Genomic DNA, 26,907 nt, shown 5'->3' on the forward strand with positions numbered 1-26,907 from the left:
ATACCTCCCCCAAATACTGTTGAAAACTATCAGCCAAGAAAATCATTACAATAAATGTCTGTACAGAGCTAATCTCGCAAACCAATGGACCGATCCCTCAGTGTAATGTTGTACGCATTCACTGCCAGTATAGGCCAAGGAAGACACTCAACCAAAGTTTTTCAAATCAGCCTCATGGTGTCGCTACAGTATACCAGCCTGCTTACTGTATGTGTTGGCTTATAACTCTAAGACCATAGGTCATACAATCAAAATTAAATTTACCCTGAATTCTTTGGCTCATGAGACATGACACAGCTCCCCAAATATGCCACACTCATTTGCACTTATAGTGTGATTTCCCGCTGTTTGGCATTTTCTTAAAAATGAACAATGAATTGAGAGGGTTAAGAGATGGGAAAGAGATATCATATTTATATTCTAGGATTTACACACGCACGAACGCACGCGCACACGTGTGCACACACACACACACGCACACGCACACACACACACACACACACACACACACACACTCACACACACACACACACACACACACACACACACACACACACACACACACACACACACACACACACACACACACACACACACACACACAGCAGCAGCAGCAATAACAGTTGTGCCATGTCATGTCAAGGAATGTGACATTATACTGTATATTGAAATCAGTTAAGAGTATCAAACATCACAATGTTTACCTTGAAGCCTACATACTGTAACATAAAGCAGCGGCTGGTAAAGCAAATAACAAACAGTTATTATATAGACACTGATATTTGTGTATTTGTTGACACATTTTACAATGATAATTCAATCTACACTATATAACTAACATGATAACTAATACTATATGTGGGTGATTATTGCACACTGTATATTGACAACAATGTCACAATGTGTATTTCAATCACCAATGGATATCTGTGTCAAGTACCAAACTCCTAAATAGTTTTTTTTATCAACATACACGTTGAATACCATCTCTGACCCATACCTCCAGCTTATGAGACATTAAACCAAAAGCACAGAACAAACTGTACTGCAATATTACATTCAAGAAAGTGATTTAATCTCAGATTATCTATCTAATCTAACCTGTGCATTTAACAGACAGTTTAAGATAAAGTATTTATATCATGTGCAAATTAAATAATGGTGTTATCTGCACTGTTATACCCAATCAATTAAATATAAAACAACACAATTTATCTTAATATAAGAATTATGGCTTTCACTGTAGATCAAAAAATATTGTATTGCGGTAGGTAGGGCATTATAGCTGAGGTCATACGACGTTGGAGTGGAAGTACTGTAGGCGTGATTGTCATGTCTTTTAGACTACTTTCAGGTGCCCATACTGTATGCATGAGAATTATGTGGAGTGAGACGATGGGGAAACAGTTTCAGTCATTGTGTGCGAGTTTGGACTGTTGAAGCCGGCGATAGCAGGGCCGTTATTTTGAGCTTGTAGATAGGCCATCCATGGCACAAGACACGATGCGCAACAACGTGCAAATCACTCTCAATATAGTATATATGTGTATAAAGTATGTAAGCCGAAAGGGACGGCAGGTAAGGGGTCGAAACGATATGAGTGAAGACGCTCCGCTACTGGTCAAACAAAAAAAGAAAGAATAATACCATAGATACAGTCACAAGCCCAAAATAATGTTGTGACATTTTCGTTCACGATAACAATAATATCGGTACATGCGTACAAGCGTATTCCACATGGAATGTTCTGCATCTAGTATAGCGTCAGGTTATCTTAGTGGTATTTCCTTGTGCCAGGTTTAGAGTTACTACTTTGGAGTTTGAAATCGACTAACTGAAGTCTGTTCTTGAAATTCTTCTTCTTCATGCATGAGACAGTAATGCACTGTTGGTGTGAAGCTGTTTGGATGCCCATAACACAACTGTTAAGTGTGTCTGAGTTAGTGCACCGTTTCTTTAGAGCACCGTTCACTGTAAATATACAATATAAAACTAACCTACCAATGACAAGGACGCCATCACAGAGTGACAACGCCGAAGAAGACACAGACAACCGAGCTGGCCTGACGCTATATGAAATGTAAGGTTTCACACTAACTGTTTCCTAGACCAATGATAGAACTTCGGGTTATCTTAGCATGTCACAGCTGCGTATGTATGATCTGTCATTAAAGCCTAGACATGATATGAGTTGATCCACATTCATGATTAATGTGTAGAGTAGAGCTCAGCCTGTGAATGTAATACTTGACAACCTATAAGGAAAAAATAGACAGCATACATGTGAATGCAGGCACACTCATGCAGACGTGAATGCATGCATGAGTGTGTACGTGAGCACACATACACTCACAAAACGTCCTTAGTTTTGCTGATCACACAGAGAAGACAGTCCTTGTACTGTGAAACACAGGACCAGTGGTAGCAGTCCTGGTTCACTTCCTGTCTCCACCCACAGCTGTCCTGCCTCTATCCTGAGGTTCACATTGGAGGTGATGAGCAGCTGTTGCACCCAATGGAAAGCCTTGTCATCCTGTAGGGGGAGGGGCAGGGACTCCAGGGGAAGAGGAGAGCAGCTCTTCTTCTGATCCTTTAGATCTAACATGTTCAACTGTGGGAAGGATATGACAGACCAAGCAAAAAGACAGACAAAGACAGCAATCAGTAACTTCGACAGAAGTCAGACAGACAGACAGACAGACAGACAGACAGACAGACAGACAATGTTAGACTGACCAGGGCTTTGAAGTCCTCCAGAACATCTGGACTGCTCTCACTGAGGAGGCTCAGCGCTTCATCAGGCAACGCTACAAAAATACACAATAAAGAAGTTGGGTTACATTATGCAGAAGTTTAAGTATAAAAAACACATAGAAACAGAATGATGCGCATCAAAGCAGGGCTGAAGTCAGCTGCTTTTAACAAACTTAAGTTAAGTATTTAGTCAAAGCCTTACAAGCCCAAAGACTAACACCTGTGTGAGTTGACAAACAATCTCCCCTCCTGCTAAAATGATTAATAAAAAAAACTTTAATAAGATGATAGAATCTTCCTGTTTATGTAGTTCTTTCCTCCTAACCTTCCATGGCGCTGACCAATAGATGAACAGCGGTCAGGGGGCTCCCTGGGGTGCCAGGTCCTTCACTCTCCATGTGACTGTCTGCGTCGGGTCTGAGCAGGTCCAATATGGCACTTGCAGAGTTGCTGTGACTGACTGACGCATTTTGTTCAGTCTCCACTGGCGCATCACCTGTGCACCACTCCTGCAACTGAAAGAAAGAGAAAGCGATGGACAGATTAACAGAGAGACAGGTGACAGTGACAACAACAGACAGGATAGACAGATGTTGATGGAAATACAGATGGACATGTGGAGAGACAAATAGAAGACAGACAGATGGGTAGATGAAAGTACAAACGAATAAGGGAGTAATGAAAGATGAAAAAGGGAAACTACAAAATCTGTTGAAAAGTGAATGACAGTGATGGGGGGGGAGACTTTGTCACTCACAGTGTTCTCTACATCTGAGAGAGCATCTCTGTCCTTCATCACTTCACAGAACCTCTGGAACAGAGCAGAACGAGTCAACCAGGGAAGCTCTTTCAGCGGGGACAGGTTCTCTAACTCTGTCGATAAAAAAATGCATATTTTGATTGAATACTTTGTTAACAAATTGCAAACAGTACAGTACAATTACGCAAATATATTATTGAGTAAATAGAAACGCACCGGGAACCAATCCATCATCCAACATCATCGAATCCGACTGAATGTCTCCATGGGTACCATACAGGCATAGCTCTGAGGAAAAGTCACACAAATGCACACATAGACACACAGCAACATACAAACACACAACAGGCACACAGAAGCACGCACATGCACAGACATGAACACATCGACAGATAGAAAAAAATAAAAACGAGAATTAGAATGAATGAAAGGACACTCTACATATACATATATAGTACCAGGCCAAAAGTCTGATTTATACTTCATCGTACGATTGTCTTCCATGCCGAAGATAGCACATCTGCTGTGACATATTTCGATATGCAACATCATCACAGGTGACACAGACAGCCAGCCAGCCAGCCAGCCAGCCAGCCAGCCAGCCAGCCAGCCAGCCAGCCAGCCAGCCAGCCAGCCAGCCAGCCAGCCAGCCAGCCAGCCAGCCAGCCAGACAGACAGACAGACAGACAGACAGACAGACACACACACACACACACACACACACACACACACACACACACACACACACACACACACACACACACACACACACTCATTACTTACCAAAGAAACCATTTTTCTCAATGTCCAGTTCCACAAGCCTGTAGGCGATTACCGTGCGAGGAGGAATCTCCATGGAGACATCTTTGTCCCTCTGAACATTGGCGTTGCTCTTCATACACGCCTGAGAACAAACACCCACAGCCAAAACACAAACACACACACCACACACACACACACACACACACACACACACACACACACACACACACACACACACACACACACACACACACACACACACACACACACACTGAACATTTCGGCACAATCAAAACAACCACCATCACTATCATGTTGGCGTTTGTTTATAACGGTATGTATAATAGAATGTGTGTATATGGGTATATGCACGCATTCGGGTGTATATATGTGTATAAGAATGAAGTTCTTATACACATATATATATATTGTATATTTTCGAGTGTTCGGTTACTACGAACAACGGGAATAGTCTTGAATGTAATTACGAAATATTTTGAGTGTTCATTCAATATGAACTTTATAAATGATGTAACCAAGTTAAATCAACATGTAGGAAGGATAGGCATAAATAAGCTTTGAGCTTCAGCCTATGCCTTTTCGATCAAACAATATGAATTATTGGATTATAATGTGGTACGTTTTGTGTAACTGTTGATGTGGATCGAAATAAACTAAACTGAACTAAACAAGGAACTTATGAAGCACTGACTATAATGGACACTTTATTAGTTTTACTTCCGTTGCTCTGTATTGTTTTTCTTTTTGCCTTGTATTGCTGTACACAACAGTACTTTTTATTTTTCTCTTTGCCTGTAACTCTGTAACCTTAAACTGCTGTGCCGCCTCGGGGCGACTGAATTTCCCCCGCGGGATAATAAAGGTATCTATCTATCGTGCTCACCGGCGCAGTGTTTGCCATCATTCCCAGCAGCCCTTTAGAGCTGTGCTGTTCAGAGATGGTGCAGGTACTGGTGGTGATGATTCTCTCCGTCAGTAAGGCCAGAATATGTCCACACTTCTTCAGCTGCTTCACCAGCACATGTTGCATGTACACCCTCCTGGCACAAAGATATGACATGATGAGATGTACAGTAGTGTGTGTGTTGTGTGTGTGTGTGTGTGTGTGTGTGTGTGTGTGTGTGTGTGTGTGTGTGTGTGTGTGTGTGTGTGTGTGTGTGTGTGTGTGTGCGTGCGTGCGTGCGTGCGTGCGTGCGTGCGTGCGTGCGTGCGTGCGTGCGTGCGTGCGTGCGTGCGTGCGTGCGTGCGTGCGTGCGTGCGTGCGTGTGTGTGTGTGTGGGGGGGGGGGGTTTGCGTGCGTGCTTGTGTGGTGTGTGGAGGACAGACTAAAGGAATTCTCAGTTGACTATGTCAATATGAATATACTGTATGTCTCCAACCTGTCGTTGGTATCACACATCAGCTTCTTTACATCCACTTCCTCTTTCTTGAGCTTGCCGATAGGTGTTTGGATCTTGTTAGAGCCCTGGCCCTCCAGTGTGACACTGGCTACGCCAGCAGAGGCACCCATGGTCCCACCGAAAATGTTCCCGGATTTCCCCTGGTAGGACAGTAAGTCTGTATCGGGCAGAAATTCTGCCCCACACCCAACACCCAACACACACACGCACGCACGCACGCACACACACACACACACACACACACACACACACACACACACACACACACACACACACACACACACACACACACACACACACACACACACACACACACACACACTCACACTCACACTCATACACACACACACACACACACACACACACACACACACACACACACGCAAAGAAACGCAAAGAAACGCAAAGAAAGAAAAAACAAGTTTACATAAAAAAAATCTATAACAAAGTGAAAGGAAAACAAACTGAATTTAGAAGAAGGCAATCAGGCAGGTGCTCAAGCACTGGTTGGCTCCTTTGTGTGCATGTGCCTGCATTAAAGCAATTTAATAATGTCAAAGTCGGCCTGGGCCGCAGCATGGCGGTCCAGGCACCCTAGGCTGCAATGCCAGCCAGCATGACAGTGTGTCCCAATCCCGACGACCTTTGCTGCGTGTCACTCCCCATCTATCTCTCCCCATTCCCTGTCAGTCTACTATCTACTAAGTAATTCAGTATTTTTTGTAATTAATAGGTGATGAAATCATATACTTTATAAAATATGGAGCTAATAATATTTTTTAGAACACAGATTTACAGTACAACACTGTACCTCATCATTTTGGGAATGCCTTCACAAGTACACAGGGGTCATCACCATACCAGCTTGTGATGGACATTTTCATCAATATATCATTTTTGCCACAGACATACAAAATAACAAGTGATCAATAATTTTACCAGAAATACATAATGAACTCCTAATATGCCACACTGTGTATGTCAATGTGCTACACATTTTACAATGATAGTATTTCTGAATTAACCGGAAAGAAATATAAGTTGTTTTTTAAAAGCCAATCTACAAGCTCACAACACATTACATCATGACATGTTGAGAGCTTGTAGATCCGGTATTTTCAAAAGATTTCAGAAATTGTTCTAATTATTTATTTATTTACTTTAGCCTATAATTAATGACATGCCCAAAATGGGGATGCCAGGTGTTAAAGACGTTACCTATTCTGAAGAAAACCTTAAGACTGCCAGGTGGCTAAGACAGGCATTAAATGTGGCATGGTGAAAGTCGATTCCGTATTTGGGATTTCGTTAAGTGGGTCATATCAGCAAAGTTAGTGCTTCCATCGCACTTTACATGAGCAAAGGGCCATTTAGGTGCAGAGGTGAGTGGGTGCGTGTCATATGGTTATTATGGAGATTGCTGGCTTGCTGACAGTGTTACTTGAGGTCAGGAGCAGATCAAGTTCTACCTTACCAAACCAAAACAAAATGTTTTGGTTTGGTAGGTTGATAGTTGAGGTTTCCATTACAGCGACATCTTGATGAGACATCTTCTATCATGATGAGAAAGACCTTGCATGAAAGATTGGAGTCAAAACCATCATGTACCTGTATGTACATGATGAGTGATTAGATAATGATAAAGGGCATGACAGGATTTAAAGGAATGCAGTGTCACAACTAGTTTCATGCGTTATTATAGTTATACATAATATTTATAATATTTTTGGATATTTTTTTAAACCCTTTCAACAGAGAAATATTTCGACAAGCTTTACTTGTTGAAAACGTTTCTGCCCTCCTTTGCTTTTGTAGCAAATAGATCCTTCTGAACACATCAGTTTTTTGATATTTTCCTGCTAAAAAAAATGGACCACAGACATAGATAAGTCTAGCCACGGACACATTTGTCCGTGTACGTGACATGTTGATGACCCCTGCAAGTACAGTACATCTCCATGTAGGACATACCTGAACTTAGTGCTTCACCCTGCAGTAGGTCACTGAGGGTGAAGTTGGTTGGCAGGTACTTGGGCTTCTGCCAGAAGAATGTTGGTTTCTGCTTGACGACGAGCCGCATGAGAACCAGCTTATGCGAGTCGTTGATACGGGAGACGTGGATGAGACTGCCGTTTGGGTCGATCTGTTGGACGATGTTGGCAGTCGCCTTGGAAAACATCGACATCGTTGCAGTCAGGTGAGGGAGCTGTATGGATGGATATAAGAGAATGATTTGAGTAGCTGTGAAATTCACCTTGATCTTGTTCGGTACCTTGCAAGATAGAAACAGCGTGCGTGCGTGCGTGCGTGCGTGCGTGCGTGCGTGCGTGCGTGCGGTGCATGTCTAGTTGCATGTTACGCTTGATACGTGTGCGTAACTCATCTCTTCTAGAATGAGGTGACACACATATAAAGGAAGTGGTTAACACACACATACACACACACACACACACACACACGCACACAGGCACACACACACACACACAAGCGTGCGCGTGCACACACACACACTCACACACACACAAGCGTGCGCGCGCACACACACACACACACACACACACACACACACACACACACACACACACACACACACACACACACACACACACACACACACACACACACACACACACACACACACTTCACACACACACACACACTTCACACCTCCAACTTCAGGCAGCTCAGTTTTCATAGCTTAAATATTTAAAGCAATCAGGTGAAAGAAGGATGTGAGTCATTGGTGAAGATAAGAGAAGGAATAGAAGAGAGAATAGAAGCCCAATTCTGACCTATCCATATTGGCATTTGAAATGAAGGAAGGAAGCAGGGGGTCAACGTATGTTGGACAGTGTGGACAAGAGAAAGAGGAGAGTGATGGAGAGAAAGAGAGAGAGAGATGAACAGAGAAAGAAGAAATGAGGGAGAGATATATTATTTCTTTACATTTAACATTTCTTACAAAGTTCCCTCGTTCCTTTCTTACAGTGGGGACTCAGAGGGGACTCCCCACCACTTCCATAACCAATGCAAACTTCTACATCACATCACCGATGTCATGTCATTGAGATATTCCTCTGTTTGTGGTTTCGTATTACTGTGTACAATGGCTATACTGCAAGGATGGCAAATTACAAAGAAAGATCTTACGATTTTTAGAAGATAGGAAAATATACATGTTGGGGTTGGGGTATATATAAGGATCTGCTCCTGCTATGGTGGAGTTTAGGAGGATGGGCCAACGTCAATTGTATTAAATTAACCCAATGGAAACTTGGTTTGGAGGTCTGTAGTGTGTGTAGTGTGTGTGTGTGTGTGTGTGTGTGTGTGTGTGTGTGTGTGTGTGTGTGTGTGTGTGTGTGTGTGTGTGCGTGCGTGCGTGCGTGCGTGCGTGCGTGCGTGCGTGCGTGCGTGCGTGCGTGCGTGCGTGTGCCCTCCAGCGTGACACTGGCTACGCCAGCAGATCTCACAGTGCACAGCACTGGACCAGTCTGAAGCTGCAGGGAAAACTGGCATTTCTTCCCTTTGCAAACCACTCACTGTCCCATTCTGTCCTCTCAAATAATACTATTGATGAGGACATTCTTATTTTCACCATTAAAGCTTGTTTACAAGTGCTGCCAACCAAGTTTAACTAGGCAACCTGGTACCCATCAGAACATGACCCACACTGCATGTATTCTACACCCAGTAGGCCTACCACATGACAAAGAGACAGTCGCACACATCTTAAATGGCTGCAGCCACTATAAAGGACTGTACATTGCCAGACATGATCGTCTGGTGGATCTGGTCTGCAATTAGGAGGATTGCAAAAGACAAATGCAAAAAAGTTGGCTAAATACTGTTCTGTCTCAGCTATTATGGGCAGTCTGTCTATCTGGAGAAGGCGATGTTTCATTTTGTGCAGATCCAAATAAAATCATTCAAATGTGTGCATGTGCTGTGAGTGTGCATGTGTGTGTGTGTGTGTGTGTGTGTGTGTGTGTGTGTGTGTGTGTGTGTGTGTGTGTGTGTGTGTGTGTGTGTGTGTGTGTGTGTGTGTGTGTGTGTGTGTGTGGTCTCATCTCGCCTAATCAAATGTCGCCATCAAAACAAACAGCCCATGCTGTATCAAAAAAACGTGACAGGGATTATTAATTATTGGGGAAAATGGGAGTGCCCTAAAAAGCATGATAAATGGGTTTAAAAGTTTCAACTGGTCAGCCAAATGAGATATCGGCATATAAGTGATATTAAACTAAGTCTAGCTGTTCTTGAGGTAATTGTTTATCCCCCAAAATCATGAAGGCTAATTTCACCTTTGGGATACAAAAATAAGTCGGTGTGTCCAAAAACGTAGGTTGATCCCAGGCAAACACTGCCAGTCTGCCCGGCAGGCATTGTTTGTCAGCTTTTCTACTGACGCTTAAGACTTTCACTTAACCTAGTATTTTCTATATCTCATGAACTATCCCGAAGCATAAATGATCGAGACCCGAATAAACTAAAGGAAGGATGAAGAGGAATGATAAACTTACCCCGGCCTGACTTAGTATAGAAACTTTTGAGAGTCGAAGGGTTTCCAAAATAACGGTCCGCTCAGTCGTATGGAATGTCAAAGGCCTGATGAGGATGATGAGGGATGGACTATGGAGACGCCTATTCCAGCGCTGTTATAACAAAAGAAACGTGAAAATCCTTATTTCTCACACGGCACAATGGAAGTCATTTGAAGAAAATACCGTTATAGCTGCTCACGAGTCACGACTGTAAACGGAGAAACGAGCTTGAGTCGCGCTTCTAAATCTAGAAACTCCCCTCAAACGAAAGTAGCCTACTTTCAGATCTAGAAACAGGGCAGTTAGGCCCTCCCCGTTTTAATCCGTTAATTCGATATGAATGTTTAGGAGAGAAGTCTCCTAAACTAAGAGTGGGAGTTTGCCTGTAAAACTCTTCTAAAAACTGCGCAATTCTTCCACAGACAGCAGCAGACGGACAAAAGGGTCTTCTGCCCCGCCTTCTGTCATTAATTACTATCATATGAGCGGTGGTGTAAAGTAACTAAGTACATTTACTCAAGTCCTGTACTTAAGTACAATTTTGAGGTATTTTTTACTTTACTGGAGTATTTCCATTTTCCAGTAGGCTACTTTTACTTCTACTCCACTACATGATCAGAGGCTAATATTGTAGCCTACTTTTACTCCACTAGCCAGCCTACAGTTATTTGAAAACTTTAGTTACTATATAGTTACTTTGTAGATTTTGATTATTATTACAAAACATACATTAACCACTTCAACCCTATATACATTTCGGCCATTTGAAAATAGCCGATCTACAAGCTCTGACCTTGAGCTTGCAGATCTGCTATTTTCAAAGGATTTGCAGCATACATTTTATACATTTTGTGAAACGGGACATTCTGCATAATGAGGAGTACTACTTTTGGTTTAAGTAGGCTACATTTTGATACCAATAGGCCTACCTTTGTACTTTTACTCAAGTAAATATTTAATTCTGGACTTTTACTTGTAAGAGAGTATTTCTACATTGCGGTATTGATAGTTTTACTTAAGTAAACATTTTTGAGTAGGCCTATTTTTCCACCACTGCATATGAGTAGCCTACCTTGCGTGCGTCAGTGCGTGCATGCGTGTTCTGAACTTCTAGGTGATAATATGGCCTGATTTATAGGCTAGTTGTTGAGTTCATGGTTAATGTAATGGCAATGACATGATTATAAATATATATATGCCATTGCCATTAATGAAATGCAGACAGTTAGGCTAAGGTAGGATATATTCTCTCATTTTGTAATGACAGTAGGGCCTAGTGGCCACAATGGCATTAGTCACTCTGAAATGGGATTAAACAGGGTGTGTGTGTGTGTGTGTGTGTGTGTGTGTGTGTGTGTGTGTGTGTGTGTGTGTGTGTGTGTGTGTGTGTGTGTGTGTGTGTGTGTGTGTGTGTGTGTGTGTGTGTGTGTGTGTGTGTGTGTGTGTGTGTGTGTGTGTGTGTGGTGCTTGCCTGCGTGAGTGTTCACTCGTGCCACTGAAAGTGGGGTAATTTAAATGTGTAGTGCTGGATGACCTTGGATGAGCGTTAGGAGTGTGGTCTCACAAGTGGGAGACATGGATTAAAATCCTGGGTGTAACAATGGTGCCATTATCCTCCTGAACCTCAGGCCCCCCCTAACTCTCAGGCTACCTGGTGGGGAAAGGTGAAAAAGGGGAGTAGCCCTGTTTGATTGATTGATTGATTGAATACTTTATTAGCAGTTTGCAACAACAAAAAAAAGCACAGGAAAGTACAGTTCAATACAAGGTCTGCTAAGAGGATTTTAAACCCATGAAAGCCTCTGGCTTGTTTCCATTGGGGTCCTTTGTACTCAAGTCATCAAAACATTTAATGACAGACAAATATACACTATATGCAAAACATCATAAAACAGAAATATGTACTGTAAACAGGGGGGGGTATGAGGGGCCGTTTAGGCCAAAAATAATGAAACACTTTCACACACGCTAACGAGACAGTCTTATACTTACTACTGAAATGCTTATACATTCAATTTTGAGACACTTTCACACACGCTGATGAGACACTCTTACATATACTACTGAAATGATATACGTTCAATATTGAAACACTTGCACACTCACTACTGAAACACTCTCACATACATACATACTTTGTAAATCGATGCGCGTTCATATATGAAACTTTATACATACTCATCTGAACACTTACGCATACATATGAGAAACAAATACACATACATATATACTTCTGTGTCATATACACATGCATATGAAATGCTTGCACACATACAAGTTAAACATTTATACATTTATATCTGAAACACTCACACATACACATATGAAAAGGCTGCATGCATATTGCTGAACACTTGTACATTTACAACTGAATTTCTTGTATATTATTACAAACTAAAATGAAAACTTTAGTTGCATGTGCAAGCCTTTCACATGTATTCATACGAGTAATTTCAGTAGTATGTATAAATAAATTCAATAATATACATACACATAATTTCAGTGATATGTATAAGTGAGTTCGGTATAATGTATAAAAGAGTTTCACATGTATTCATACAAGTGATTTCAGTAGTATGTATAAATGATTTCAATAACATACATACACATAATTTCATTATAATGTATACAAGAGTTTTACATGTATTCATACAAGTGATTTCAGTAGTATGTATAAATGATTTCAATAGTATATATACATAATTTCAATAGCATGTATAGATCATTTCACTATTATGTATACAATAATTTCACATGTACGCATACAAGAAATCTCAGTAGCATACGGAAGTGGTTTCAAGGTGACCCTTGTGACCCCAGTAGTACAGCAGCTTAATGGCAAATTACAAAAGAATCGTTCCCTTTGTGATGCAAGCATGTAATTTGGCACAGATACTCTGTAAGGGCCACTCTTATGGAAAAGGGCGCTCGCCACTAAAAAATCCAAGATGGCGCCCATTCTTTTCAAGATGGCCGCTACCTTAGCAGAGAAGATAGTGATATAATCTTTCAGGTTGTGATACAAGGATGAAATTTGGCAAACATACTTTGTAAGGGTCACTCTTATGGAAAAAGTAACTGGCCGATCAAAAATCCAAGATGGCGACGATTTTTTTCAAGATGGCCACCAGCTTAGCGGAGCAGGTAGTGATATAATCTTTCAGGTTATGATACAAGGATGAAATTTGGCACACATACTCTATAAGAGCCACTCTTATGGAAAAAGGCGCTGGCCACTCAAAAATCCAAGATGGCGACCATTTTTTTCATGACACTTTAGCTGAGCAGATAGTGATATAATCTTTCAGGTTGTGATACAAGAATGAAATTTGGCACAAATACTTTGTAAGGGCCACTCTTATGGAAAAAAAGCAGTGGCTGATCAAAAATCCAGGATGGCAACCATTTTTTAAGATGGCTGCCACCTTAGCGGAGCAGTAGTGATATAATCTTTCAGGTTGTGATACAAGGATGACATTTGGCACACATACTCTGTAAGGGCCACTCTTATGGAAAAAGGGGCTGGCCACTAAAAATCCAAGATGGCAACCATTTTTTAAGATGGCTGCCACCTTAGCAGAGCAGATAGTGATATAATCTTTCAGGTTGCGATACAAGGATAAAATTTGTTACACATACTTTGTAAGGGCCACTCTTATGGAAAAAGACGCTGGCCACTTAAAAATCCAATATGGCAACCATTTTTAAGATGGCTGCCACCTTACCGGAGCAGATAGTGATATAATCTTTTAGGTTGTGATACAAGGATGAAACTTGGCACAAATACTCTTCAAGGTCCACTCTTATGAAAAGGAGAGCTGACCACCCCAAAAAATCAACATGGCCGCCAGTCAAGGTGACTTCCAGGAGTTGTACCACTGTCTTACAGTATATAGCTTATTATAATAGAGTGAATGTCATTGAGCAACCAGGGCACAATTGTGGCATCACTGCTGTGTAACTCAATGTCAGCTAATCTAGTTTTACTAGTACTGTAGTAATAGTATAGCTTATCAGTGTCCCAAATGCTAGTTTTACTAATACTGTAGTAATAGTATAGCTTATCAGTGTCCCAAATGCTAGTTTTACTAATACTGTAGTAATAGTATAGCTTATCAGTGTCCCAAATGCTGTCTAACAGCTCTGGTCAATTAGCTAGTAATAGTTAGTAGATGTAGTTAGATACCCGTGCCTGAATTGACAGGGTGTGCCAGCACGGAAGAGCCGAGCCAAGGGTAAGCGGGGCTATTCATAACTTGTATCTATACTTATCCGGAAGGTGTATAGATCACATGGGACTTAAATGGCACTGGATGAATGATCGGGCTAGGTGCTAGGTGTGTTGGTGTTTTGCTCTACTGCACAACAACCAGCCTGAAATATGGTCTCTCTCCAACATCATCCCAGTGCCTACAGTTGGAGACCTCTCAAAGCCTGACAACTACAGAGGCATCAGCCTGACATATATCACCGCAAAGGTGTACAACAGAATGATACTAAACAGGATTCGGCAGGCCATCGACCCTCACCTGAGAGAGAACCAAAATGGCTTTCTGGAGGGGAGAAGTACGTAACCCAGATCTTGGCCCTAAGGAGATTGATAGAGGAGGTGAAGAAGGATAACCTGACTGCTGTACTATGCCTCAGAGACTTTAAAAAACCTTTTGATTCCATCCACAGAGGCACCTGAACGATTATATCACTACCTGCTCCGCTAAGGTGGCAGCCATCTTAAAAAATGGTTGCCATCTTGGATTTTTTTGTGGCCAGCCCCTTTTTCCATAGGAGTTGCCCTTATAGAGTATGTGTGCCAAATTTCATCCTTGTATCACAACCTGAAAGATTATATCACTATATGCTCCACTAAGGTGGCAGCCATCTTCAAAAATGGTTGCCATCTTGGATTTTTAGTGGCCAGCCCCTTTTTTCATAAGAGTGACCCTTACAGAGTATGTGTGCCAAATTTCATCCTTGTATCACAACCTGAAAGATTATATCACTACTGCTTCGCTAAGGTGGTGGCCATCTTGGAAAAAATGGTCGCCATCTTGGATTTTTGATCGGCCAGCGCCTTTTTCCATAAGAGTGACCCTTACAGAGTATGTGTGCCAAATTTCATCCTTGTATCACAACCTGAAAGATTATATCACTATCTTCTCTGCTAAGGTAGCGGCCATCTTGAAAAGAATGGGCGCCATCTTGGATTTTTTAGTGGCGAGCGCCCTTTTCCATAAGAGTGGCCCTTACAGAGTATCTGTGCCAAATTACATGCTTGCATCACAAAGGGAACGATTCTTTTGTAATTTGCCATTAAGCTGCTGTACTACTGGGGTCACAAGGGTCACCTTGAAACCACTTCCGTATGCTACTGAGATTTCTTGTATGCGTACATGTGAAATTATTGTATACATAATAGTGAAATGATCTATACATGCTATTGAAATTATGTATATATACTATTGAAATCATTTATACATACTACTGAAATCACTTGTATGAATACATGTAAAACTCTTGTATACATTATAATGAAATTATGTGTATGTATGTTATTGAAATCATTTATACATACTACTGAAATCACTTGTATGAATACATGTGAAACTCTTTTATACATTATACCGAACTCACTTATACATATCACTGAAATTATGTGTATGTATATTATTGAATTTATTTATACATACTACTGAAATTACTCGTATGAATACATGTGAAAGGCTTGCACATGCAACTAAAGTTTTCATTTTAGTTTGTAATAATATACAAGAAATTCAGTTGTAAATGTACAAGTGTTCAGCAATATGCATGCAGCCTTTTCATACGTGTATGTGTGAGTGTTTCAGATATAAATGTATAAATGTATGCGTGCAAGCATTTCATATGCATGTGTATATGACACAGAAGTATATATGTATGTGTATGTGTTTCTCATATGTATGCGTAAGTGTTCAGATGAGTATGTATAAAGTTTCATATATGAACGTGCATCGATTTACAAAGTATGTATGTATGTGAGAGTGTTTCAGTAGTGAGTGTGCAAGTGTTTCAATATTGAACGTATATCATTTCAGTAGTATATGTAAGAGTGTCTCATCAGCGTGTGTGAAAGTGTCTCAAAATTGAATGTATAAGCATTTCAGTAGTAAGTATAAGACTGTCTCGTTAGCGTGTGTGAAAGTGTTTCATTATTTTTGGCCTAAACGGCCCCTCATAGGGGGGGCTATGCTTTGACTTTTATAGGGGCCAGTTCCGAATTGCAGCTTGCACCTGTAAGTGCTCTTTTAGAGCAGTTTTGAAGGAGAGTAGGGATTTACACTCCATTTAACCCCTTGTTTGAGCCAAATCTGGGTTGAACGTGATTAGTGGAGCTCCCTCTGGTGTTGTGATTGTGGACTTCATTGACATTTGTGAAGTAGTTTGATAGGTACATGGGTGTCATTGTGGTGTAGCGTATCTTGTAGACCAGGCTCATTGCAAGTTACTGTACTCTGTCCTCTACCCCCAACCGACCCTAGCAAAGTGAGCAGGGGTTAAATGAGTTGTAGATATAAGGCCAAGAAGTAGCCTTACCAGTTTGTTTTGGGATGTCTGGAGCCTTGTTTTTAAGGCCTCTGTGGTGCTATGGTACCATGAGGTGCATGCATAGTTCAAGTGATCTTGGATGAGTGCTCCTGTTAAGTCCTCAATGTATTCTTACTGACCAGAGAGGAGATCCTGTACAAAAATCTTGTTCTTCGGTTGACTTTTTTGATTACTTTAAAAACACCAGTGAATACTATAAAATGTATTCAGTGGGGACTGTGCATGGCAGGGGCCAGGTCAAAGGGAGCCCCAGGTTCAAATCTTAGATGTTACATGTGAAATATACTTCATCAGAGAACCAACCGTCATCACACTGACAGGAGGCAGATTTTGGGCTTCCTCTTCCTGAAAAAGCGTTGTGGTTTTCACCACAGCACGAAAGAATTCACTGCCACAGGAAGTGGAGCAGGTCAGTGTCAGTAATCAGTAGTGTAGTGTACGTATGCATTGTATAATGGTGGATGCAAAAAAAGAAGCAAACAAACCAAACAAACAATTTCACACAAATAGCCATGGGGAAAGCATGGTGGCTGGGAATAGGGGAGGAGGCCAGAAAGCCACTCCCTCCTCAGACGGGCCCCAAAATGGACACTGCTGGAAACAGACAGGCATCAGCAATTTAGACCCAATTAGAGACACGAATGGGAGAAAGAAAGAGAGAAAGGAGAGGAAGAGAGAACTATTAGGCCCATCACAGTTTGAACTAGGCATCAGGATTTAGCGCTATAGGCATGTAGTAAAGATTATTTAGAATGAATGGGAAATGAATGCGTTGAGCACTGTGTGTGTGTGTGTGTGTGTGTGTGTGTGTGTGTGTGTGTGTGTGTGTGTACACATGCGTGCGTTGCATGTTGTCATGTGTTTTGAAGATAAGCTATTGTAGCAGTGTGGACAGGGAGTGGACTCAGATCTACAGATAGTGGCCAACCTTTCCTGTTTGCTCACTTTCTCAAGTACCCCGAACTGCACACTGCAGTCAGGGGCGTCTCGTGTTGCATGCATGCAGTTGGAACAGTAGTACACACAGAGTCTGCATGCACCGCATGCACTCTGCAGGTAACTTTCAAATCAGATGCAGAAAATCAATTAATCAAAAGTAATGCAGGCTTGTGTAGCTGAAGTGATTTGAATAGCAACTGTGGGTGACTTATACTCCAGAGATATATGAGAGACTGACCAGGGTTATGGCAGTGTCATTTAAGTCTCATGCTATACAATATTTTCTCTACAAACAAAACAAAATGTAATGTAAATGCCTTTTGTGTAGGTAGAACTTTAAACAGGTCTGTTGAATGAAGCTAACTTGGACACTCAACACCACAGGGCCGAATTTCCTCTTTTGTCAACAAAAGTGCTATCAGGACTCTTTCCGGAGCCCTCATTCAACCTCTCTTTGACTATGCTTGTACCTCCTGGTACTCTAACATCTCAATGTCACTAAAGACTAAGCTTCAAACCTCCCAAAACAAACTGATTCGACTACTTCTCGGCCTGGGGCCCCTGACCCACCCTTTTCCCACACATTTTGCTAGCCTAGGATGGCTCAGGGTGAAGACAGGGTTAAACAACTAAAAATGGGGTTGTTTTCAAAATGTCAATGCGACTTTGCCCTCAATGCCCTCAATACCCGCATATCTGATTAAATACCTCCAAAAAGTCTTGTCTCATTTCTGCCCCACCGTGGGTTCCAGGAGAGAGGAGAGGGGTATAGAGTGAAAGGAGAGAAGTAGAGAGCAAGAGCACTGAATAGAAAGGAGGAGTTTGTGAAGCAGAACATACAGGTAAGTTATAAAATCAGGTGTATTTCAGGGGTGGCATGACGGGGAGACGCAGAGCAGTGGTGTTCACTTACTTACTTACATACTTATTTAGTCTTCATTTCTTACCCTGTGTTTGGGCAATTTTAAGCACTTGTAGCGCCTATTATGTTAGGCTGTCTTAGTCATGCCCCCCCCCCTGTCCTGGAAAGAAGAAGTGAGAAGATGATCTTGGTCTGGGGCACCCTGACACAGGGCAAAGCCTCCTTTGTTGGTTTAAGCTGACCTTAAACATCTTTGGTTTGAAGCCAAAGAAAAGGTCACCACAACACAGAGAAATCCATTTAGCTTAAGCCAGTGTCCGTTCGCTGTGGTATGTGTGGGTGCTGATCCACATGTCATCTTTGCACTTCCTGTTCAGTATGTTCAGGCCGCTTTCCAGCCAATCCAGTTTCAAGTCTGACGATGCCTGAAGAAGGTCTATTGACCGAAACGTTGCCTAAATAAAGTTGTCCTTATTGTGAAGACGGTGTGCGGGTCATTTTATTGTATTCTGACGTCTGATCCCTGCCTACGCACCCGTCTGAGCTGATCAGGTCTGCATAGTAAGACCTTGTCTGCACCCGTTAACATTGAAACGTGAAAGTACCACAAGACAAATTTAATATAGGATATATAGTATATTACTAGTTGACAGGCCAAACCTCTTGGCCACATCTGGTCAGCTGTTGGTTGGTTAATGTTATCTTGTCGTTAACAAATGACGCATTTGACATAATTTCACAGTGTCAACATTTTGCGGGCAAAATAAATAGGAGACTGAGTATTTTAGCTACAATCTGATTTAGGTTGAAAATGTGTGGTTTTCCTTTAATTGAAAGGGAGTATTCCCTTGCGGGAGGGTAAATTACTTCGGCTTCTCAGATGTCTCAGATGAGTGCACGTGGGGAGCTGATAGGGGTAAGACACGTAAACTACGGGTCAACTCAGCAACCATCCGATTCCCATGCAGACAGATTCTCTACGGATGTACCTACTCAGTTACTGTCTGTTGTTTGGTACTCATACTGTATCAGTCATGCCGTGTCTGCACCTTTATCACCAATAATGTGTGTTTTCAATTGATTTCCAAAAGATGTAGGCTATTTACCTAATTGTATAAATGTTATAAAATAATCCTCCTGAGAACCGGCATAATATCATTTGTGCCCTGTGTATTGGACATTGTTTTCTTGCATCTAAATTTATGTTTTACTCATAAGAGTAAAAATAGTAAATCATGATGCAATTTCCAATGATACCACATATGCGGGGGTGGGATCATGCTGACAACTTCCTCTTTCTTCCTCCACAGTCACACCCACTCAACCGAGTCACCTCTGCCTGTTTATGGTGCTCCACATTGGGATTCATGGCTCTGGTGTTCCCTTGCATTAACTCTTAAAATCTTAAATCTTAAAAACAATGTAATGTAACAGTGTAATGACATGCCCAAAATAGTAACGCCATGGTTGAAGTGGTTTAAATAATCCTGCCGTCCAGTTGGCATGTAAAAAATATATTTTATTACATATTAAAAATAATTTTGATGAAGTTCACTTTTCACTTCAAATAATTATGTAGATAATCACAAGAAGCCCTAAATTGGAAAATATTCTAAGTCTCAGGACGATAAATTTCAAGAAATGCCCAGTTGGCTCGGAGCCCTGCTGTGGAGCCAGGTCATGTGGGCACAGCCTGATTTTATTTGGCTGGGTAGAGCATGTGAGTCTACTGTAACTGGCAGCTGACCTCTGACTGTGTCTGCGACAAACATATTCAATGGAAACAAACACACATCCAGTCACACCAGGTCTTATTTCTCACTCAAAGACAGATACACTCACATTCTACACACGCACACACACACGCACGCAGGCACACACACCCTGATAGATAAATAAATAACCGTTTATTGATACCCTCAAACAGAAACAGAGAATAGAGGGCCTCTGTTCTCTGTTTCTGTTCCTCAGCCCCCTCGACCATACCCTCGTCCAACAATCTGCAAAACAGAAGGGGGGGGAGAGAGAGAGAGACTAAGCGGTGTCACATGAATGAATGGCATCATGATCTCACAAAAGCTCCCATAAACAACCAACTGTGGAAGAAATTTGAATTAAGTAGAATAAGTACAAGTCTGAGAAGTATAAGTACTGTATAGACTGACTCAGAGGAAACAAAGTAAACTTAAAATAGATAAAGATAGGATTTTTTAAGAGGGTTAACAGAAAGGGACGGAAAACAACAAACTAGACAAGAAGGTAACAGTAGAGTGAAAAATCACAATTGTTGTAGGTAGGGCTCCATCATATTTGTTTGGGTCAAAACTGAGTTATTAGCTGAACCATGAAGCAACTGGTACTATTGTGGGCTGTTTTTATACAGGTATGTATGCATGATGACTCAATTGACTGCATCATCATCAAATCACAAGACATCACTAACTCAATATCTGACAAATTGTGCAATTTGGTGGTCAAAGGTCACGGTCGGCAATGAGTCGATTTTGTTTTTTTGGCACCATCATTTATAGCTATGAAAAGGCTTGGGACGGGTTCCATCTGCATATTATACATGCAAATTAAAACTGTGATGCTCAATACTGTAGTTTTCGTCACTTCTGTATCTCCTGTCTCCCTACCTCTATGTCTCCTTGTCCTGTATCCTTGTCAGTGTTATCTGCTTTACCTGTTTTTCAGTTTAGTTTTTCAATATCTTTTTTCAAAAAAGTTTGGTCTTGGGGAGGTTGTAGACAACCGTCGCCCGCTGCTTCTTTTCAACTGTACGAGTTTCACCGGGAGGGCATAATGTCGTGTATGAACACGGCCAATTGTGTTTATTGGAATGCACGGTCAAGCCGGATTCACTGTGGAGGATTTGAACGCCATGCAGTCTCTGTGGTGGTGGGCAGGAACTTTACCCCTGCACCACCCGGATGCCCCTGCTTCAACTTTATTCATTGCTTCCTGTTAGACTTTGCGTGCATACAAGCCCTGCCCTGAGACAGTCATTTGTAGAATTGTCTGTTCCTGTTATTCTACTCTGTGTGCCTGGGCCTGTATCCTGCCATCCTATTGGTTCCTGACCCACAATGCTACATGGATCAGGAATTAGTAAGGAATTAGATAGGGAATTAGTTCCCACGGCAACAGTTTGTAGGCTTCAAGGTAAAGATCATAATTCTTTCTTTCAGCAAATAATGTGACTGTTTTATGTTACATTCCTTGACATGCTGGAACAATGTAGGCTTCTGGCACTTCTGCTGTTGCAGCAAATTGTCTCATTCCTTGACATGCTGGAACAATGTAGGCTTCAGGCACTGCTGTTGTTGCAGCAAATTATTAAAAATAATACGATTTCCTAAATATCTTACACCCCTGACAGAATGACCCTGAATTTCAGGCCTGCCAACATCCGACAGTGATAATCAAGGAGTTTATTATTATTATTATTAGTGGTCTGGGGGCTCTCCCCCAGAAACCTTTTAACAGAGTAGATGCAATTTCCTGTATTCTGGTGAATTTTGGGAGTTTGATACTTTTATCAGGCTTGCTTTACTAGCATTGAAAAATGATACATTTTGAAATTTCATCCATTAAAAAGCTAAAAGTCGGCCTACAGAAATTGATTTGATGACTGAAGCAATAAAATACCCATCTTTAATAATCCTTACCACCATTACTTAAAAGTGAATATCTCTGTATGTTTGCATACACTAACCACACCCCCCAAGCGGGGACCGGGGTTATGGGGGTACTAACCCCAGAAACCTTTTTAACAGAATGTAATTTCCTGTATTCTGGTGAATTTGGGGAGTTTGCTACCAATCAAGGAGTCCTTAAGGAGATGTGGTTGAAATAAAGGAGACTCCTGCAGAATCACGGAGGTTTAAATCTCCATGCAGGGCCTGAATGGAGATTGAAACCCATAATTCTATGGTAGTGAAATGGAGGGACTGACACAACAGACGGAGCAGCAGAGCACTGACCCCTGGTCCGGTCTGAAGTGTGTGGCTCTAGGTGGCAGCAGAGCTCTCTCTGCACCATCCAACTCATTCAGCTCCACTGAACACTGAGAGAAACCATGCTGCTGCTGTTACTGATCCATTGGGTCACTCTGCACAGACAAACAGTGATTTCATTTTTGAACTAGAAAAAGTGCTCCTCGGAGCACAGGTCTCCGCCAGGTCAGGTAGGCTATTGTAGCCTCCTGGTGGCGCTATAATAGGCCAACGTGAAAAGGGTGCCATTTCTTCTTAGGCCTTGCACGACAATCGGACACTGCATTGATGATTTGAGGCATTTTGTTAAAAACATTTGTTTTGCTAAATTAGACCTGCTGGTGGCGCTATAACAGGCCAATGTTAAAAGGGTGGCATTTGTTCCTCAACATAGTGTGAAGGTGCGTGCAAAGGTTGACCGCAATCGGACGATGCGTTCATGATTTGCCGAATTTTGTTCAAAACAAGCCAATAATGCAAACTTTAGATGTCAATCTTAGCCAATCAGTATGGAATATGAAAAATCAAACACATCCGTTGTGATCACATGACTATAGAGATCATGTGTACCGATTTGCGTGAAATTTGGATACAATTGGAAGGAGTAATATAAAATAATGTGTTTTACATAAGTCGGCCTCCTGGTGGCGCTATAAAAGGCAGATGTGAAAAATGCAGGTCAAAGGTTTTTCCTTGACCTCTAGGGAGTGTGCATACAAAGTTTTACACAGAATGGTGCAATTATAGGTAAAAACACGAATCGGCCTGTTATAGCGCCACCATGAGGCTGATTTGAAAATGTTCAAATGATAGTTCTTCCTCGGCCTAATGGGAATGTGTGTGCAAAATTTCACGTTAATTGCATGCTGTGTTCATGATTTGAGGCATTTTGTTCAAAACGGAGCACTCCTGCAAACTTTGGAAGACATTTTTAGCCAATCAGGATGGAATATGAAAAATCTGAAAGACCCGTTTTGTCTAATAACTATAGAGATACTGTGTACCGATTTGCGTGATTTTTGGACAAAAGCTGTAGGAGTACTGTCAAAAAATATGTTTTGCACAAATCGGCCTCCTGGTGGCGCTATAAAAGGCCCATGAGAAGAATTTGGGGCAAAGGTTCTGAATTGGCATCCAGGGAGTGTGTGTGCACAGTTTCGCTGCGATCAAGACAACGGTGGCAGAGATTAGCTGGTCACAGACGGACGGACGGACACACGGACACACACACGGACACACGGACGGACGGACGGGGTGGAAAACATACTCTCTCGCCATGCCTTTCGGCCTGGCGGAGACAATAATGTCTTCAGATTACATTGTCAGCTTTAGTGAAGTGTCATTTTTAGAGAAAACATATCAAAGACTTTGCCAAAATGTATGACTCATGATGAATTTGACCTTTTTCCAGTTGCCCAGACTGTTCATTTATTTTGGTACTGCCCTTTTGTGAAAAATGTCTGGCAAAACCCTGTGGTTTGTGTTGTTACTGTTGATGAAGACTTTGTAGAAACATGTATTGTTTGGTCTCTTGGACAATAATAGTATATCTAATGAGTGAATCTAGAGGAAAAGAAGAGGAAAAGAAGAACAGCTCTTCTGATAGTTTAGAACAGGGATTCCCAACCTATGGGTCTTGGCCCCCTGGTGGGCCCCTAAATAATTGCCAAAACACAAAGAATATTAGAATTAATTTAAAAAAAAAACGTCTTTAAAACCTTGAAATTTGTTTTCATTGTGATACTGATAAGTAAGTAGGCTACTGAAACCAAAGTGTGCGGAAAACCACATTCCACACACGGCTCCCTTGGGAAGTTTTGCCTATAGGAATTGGAGGCAAGTACACTCATGTTTCTATCCCTCAGAATTTCAGAACACACACACCCACACACACACACACACACACACACACACACACACACACACACACACACAATATCAACAGAATAAGAAACTCTTCAGCCAGAGGTACAGAACAGTTGACAGCAGACTCCTTCAGCTTCTCCTTAACAGACTTGTTTTGTTTCATTTTAAAGTGTCACTGTTTTTGCACTCGTTTACAGTTGTGAGTTGTTTAAGTGTTGTGAGAATTGTCTCATCAACATACAGACATTATTTGAGTTGCCTTTTGACTGAATCAGGGTAAGTTTTTGCTCGTGTTTATTCTTATTAATTTGTGTCTTTGTAATTCATAATTGTAGAAAATAGGTTAAACAGAATATTCATCCAATAAAGTAGCTCCAATGGGAACCTCTCCCTCCGCTGTATAGCTCCGAGATGGCGTCCCAGGCAGCTCGCTGCTGTTTGAGCAGGACATTTTCGAATATTGTCCGCCATGCATGATTCTTACGCTTTTCCGCACATCGTATCCAAAAATTAAAGGTTTTCTGCACTGCTCTCAGATGTTTTAACTTCTAGCGGCAAAGAAAAATGTAACTGACGGGTTGAAATAAGCGTTTAAATCGCTTAAAATGTCAGCCTGCGGCCAGTCAATCCCCGTCCGCTCCCGTAAGATTGCATTGAGAAAACATCATAAACATGGCCACAGGGTGACATTTTATGCGATTTAAACACTTGTTTCAACCAGTCAGTTTTTTTTTATTTTTATTCTCCCCCTTTTTTGAATGTGAGAGCTTAATAGGCCTGTAAAGTTAATGTAAAAATACATACGGCTATGTAAATAGAGCATGTTGTCTTTTATAAAGTGTCAGGCTTTGGGGGAGCGTAGGCTAATCTACGTGATTGATTATTTAAAAAAGTTTGCAGAAAAAAAGCACACGAAAGTACAGTTCAATACAAGGTCGGGATGTAGGGTTTGCATCATGGGCTAAAAAGTTTGATAGTATCTAAGCATATGACTATGTTTTGTTGTCCTGTTTTTCCGCAATCCATGATCCATCGTTATAGCCGTTGCGCGCATATCCCAAGCTTCGCAGCCCAGAGTTTGGTTTTATGGAGTTGAAGCCTATACTTTCATTTGTGGGAACACTCTGAGCCCCCCACCTCACGTCTTAAATACACATTTTGACCTAAATGTAAAATAATCCACCAGATGGAAAATTGAGACGTTTGCAGCAGTTACAGGGAAGTGGTGACCCACTGACCCAGAAAGTTTTATTATTGTAGCAGGGGGATATAAAGCAATGACTACGCCACCCACACATATAGGAGTGAGGGATCCTTTAAACACATTAACCATATACTGTGTGTATATATATATATATATATATATATATATATATATATATATATATATATATATATATATATATATATATATATATATATATATATATATATATATATATATATATATATATATATATATATATATATATATATATATATATATATATATATATATATATATATATATATATATATATATATAGAGAGAGAGAGAGAGAGAGAGAGGACTGAACAAGGTAAGGTTCCCCAGGAAGGTACGGGTTCAGAATTAACAGAACCAGAGGCTGATGTATCAAATGTGTCAAGTTTATTCAACAGTTGGTATAAAAATAGGTCAGGTTAAAATACAGAAAGGAATAAAGTGGTTAGTATTAGAGTTCTGCAAAAGGGACTAAATTCAAGAAGCAAAGGGGCAATAAGGGTAAGGGCTTCGGGCCTCTAAACTAAATATACAGAAATTAAACAAATCAAAATAATGCAAAACCAAAAGAAAATAAAGTAAATAAGTAACCAAAAGCAAATCAGCAAATAAGCAAATCAAAACAAACTACAAATAAGCAAAACCAAAGTCAAAATCATGCAATGCTACTTAATGGCCCAGTATAGCTCTGTCCTCAGTCAACCCTATTGCACTCAGTCTAAATAGTGTATATATATATGGCACGGTGGGAAAAACAGTGATGTTAGTTCAGCTCCTACAAAAATCAAATAATAAAACAGACCAACCCTCCAACAATTCATCAATTCATTAGGCTCCTATAGCAAGATGACAAAATACAGAAAAATAACAAACATACCCAAATAGTCAATGTATGCTCATGGCTCCAATTGATAAAGGCCTGCACAGCCACAGAGTACTGCTACTCAAAGGACCTGGAGGCTTCTGGAAGTACAGATATATATTAGTATAATATATAACAACAGGCCTAATTTGTCAGCCTATCTAAACTCTTATACATATACTATTGTTACCATGAGTTATAAAAACCTTGTCATTTGTTTCAGATTGTCTTACCGAGAATTAGTCCGTACCCCTCATGCCTCCAGGTCTCTCTCACAAACACTCAAACCAGGCTTCTGGCTAGACATGAGGCCA

At 41.1% G+C, this 26,907-nt stretch overlaps 3 protein-coding genes and 1 long non-coding RNA gene across 5 annotated transcripts in view; 1 reads left to right on the forward strand and 3 right to left on the reverse strand.

Annotated features, from left to right (window-relative positions):
* LOC311061546 (gasdermin-E-like) lies at positions 1–26,840 on the reverse strand. Of its 2 annotated transcripts, XM_084080204.1 has the most exons (11): positions 26,609–26,840; positions 10,218–10,349; positions 7,669–7,903; positions 5,677–5,872; positions 5,181–5,337; positions 4,298–4,418; positions 3,731–3,802; positions 3,512–3,627; positions 3,080–3,269; positions 2,737–2,807; positions 1–2,611 (listed from the first exon to the last, which is right to left on the reverse strand). In XM_084080204.1, the coding sequence occupies exons 3-11, from the start codon at positions 7,880–7,882 to the stop codon at positions 2,363–2,365; spliced, it is 1,386 nt and encodes a 461-aa protein (XP_083936330.1). In that variant the 5' UTR covers positions 7,883–7,903; positions 10,218–10,349; positions 26,609–26,840; the 3' UTR covers positions 1–2,362. The 2 variants fall into 2 exon arrangements, with proteins under 2 accessions (XP_083936330.1, XP_083936329.1); XM_084080203.1 differs by lacking the exon at positions 26,609–26,840 and having other exon boundaries at positions 10,218–10,650.
* smap2 (small ArfGAP2) overlaps positions 1–26,907 on the reverse strand; it is a 248,994-nt gene that overhangs the window by 93,327 nt on the left and 128,760 nt on the right. The gene's annotated exons all lie outside the window — the stretch shown is intronic.
* The window catches only part of LOC311061540 (gasdermin-E-like), a 61,149-nt gene that overhangs the window by 33,473 nt on the left and 769 nt on the right, over positions 1–26,907 (forward strand). The window lies entirely within an intron of this gene.
* LOC311061548 overlaps positions 1–26,907 on the reverse strand; it is a 197,056-nt gene that overhangs the window by 14,713 nt on the left and 155,436 nt on the right. The window lies entirely within an intron of this gene.

The sequence above is a fragment of the Gymnoscopelus microlampas genome, assembly GCF_963454915.1.
Source record: "Gymnoscopelus microlampas genome assembly, chromosome: 15".
Taxonomy (NCBI): Eukaryota; Metazoa; Chordata; class Actinopteri; order Myctophiformes; family Myctophidae; genus Gymnoscopelus; species Gymnoscopelus microlampas.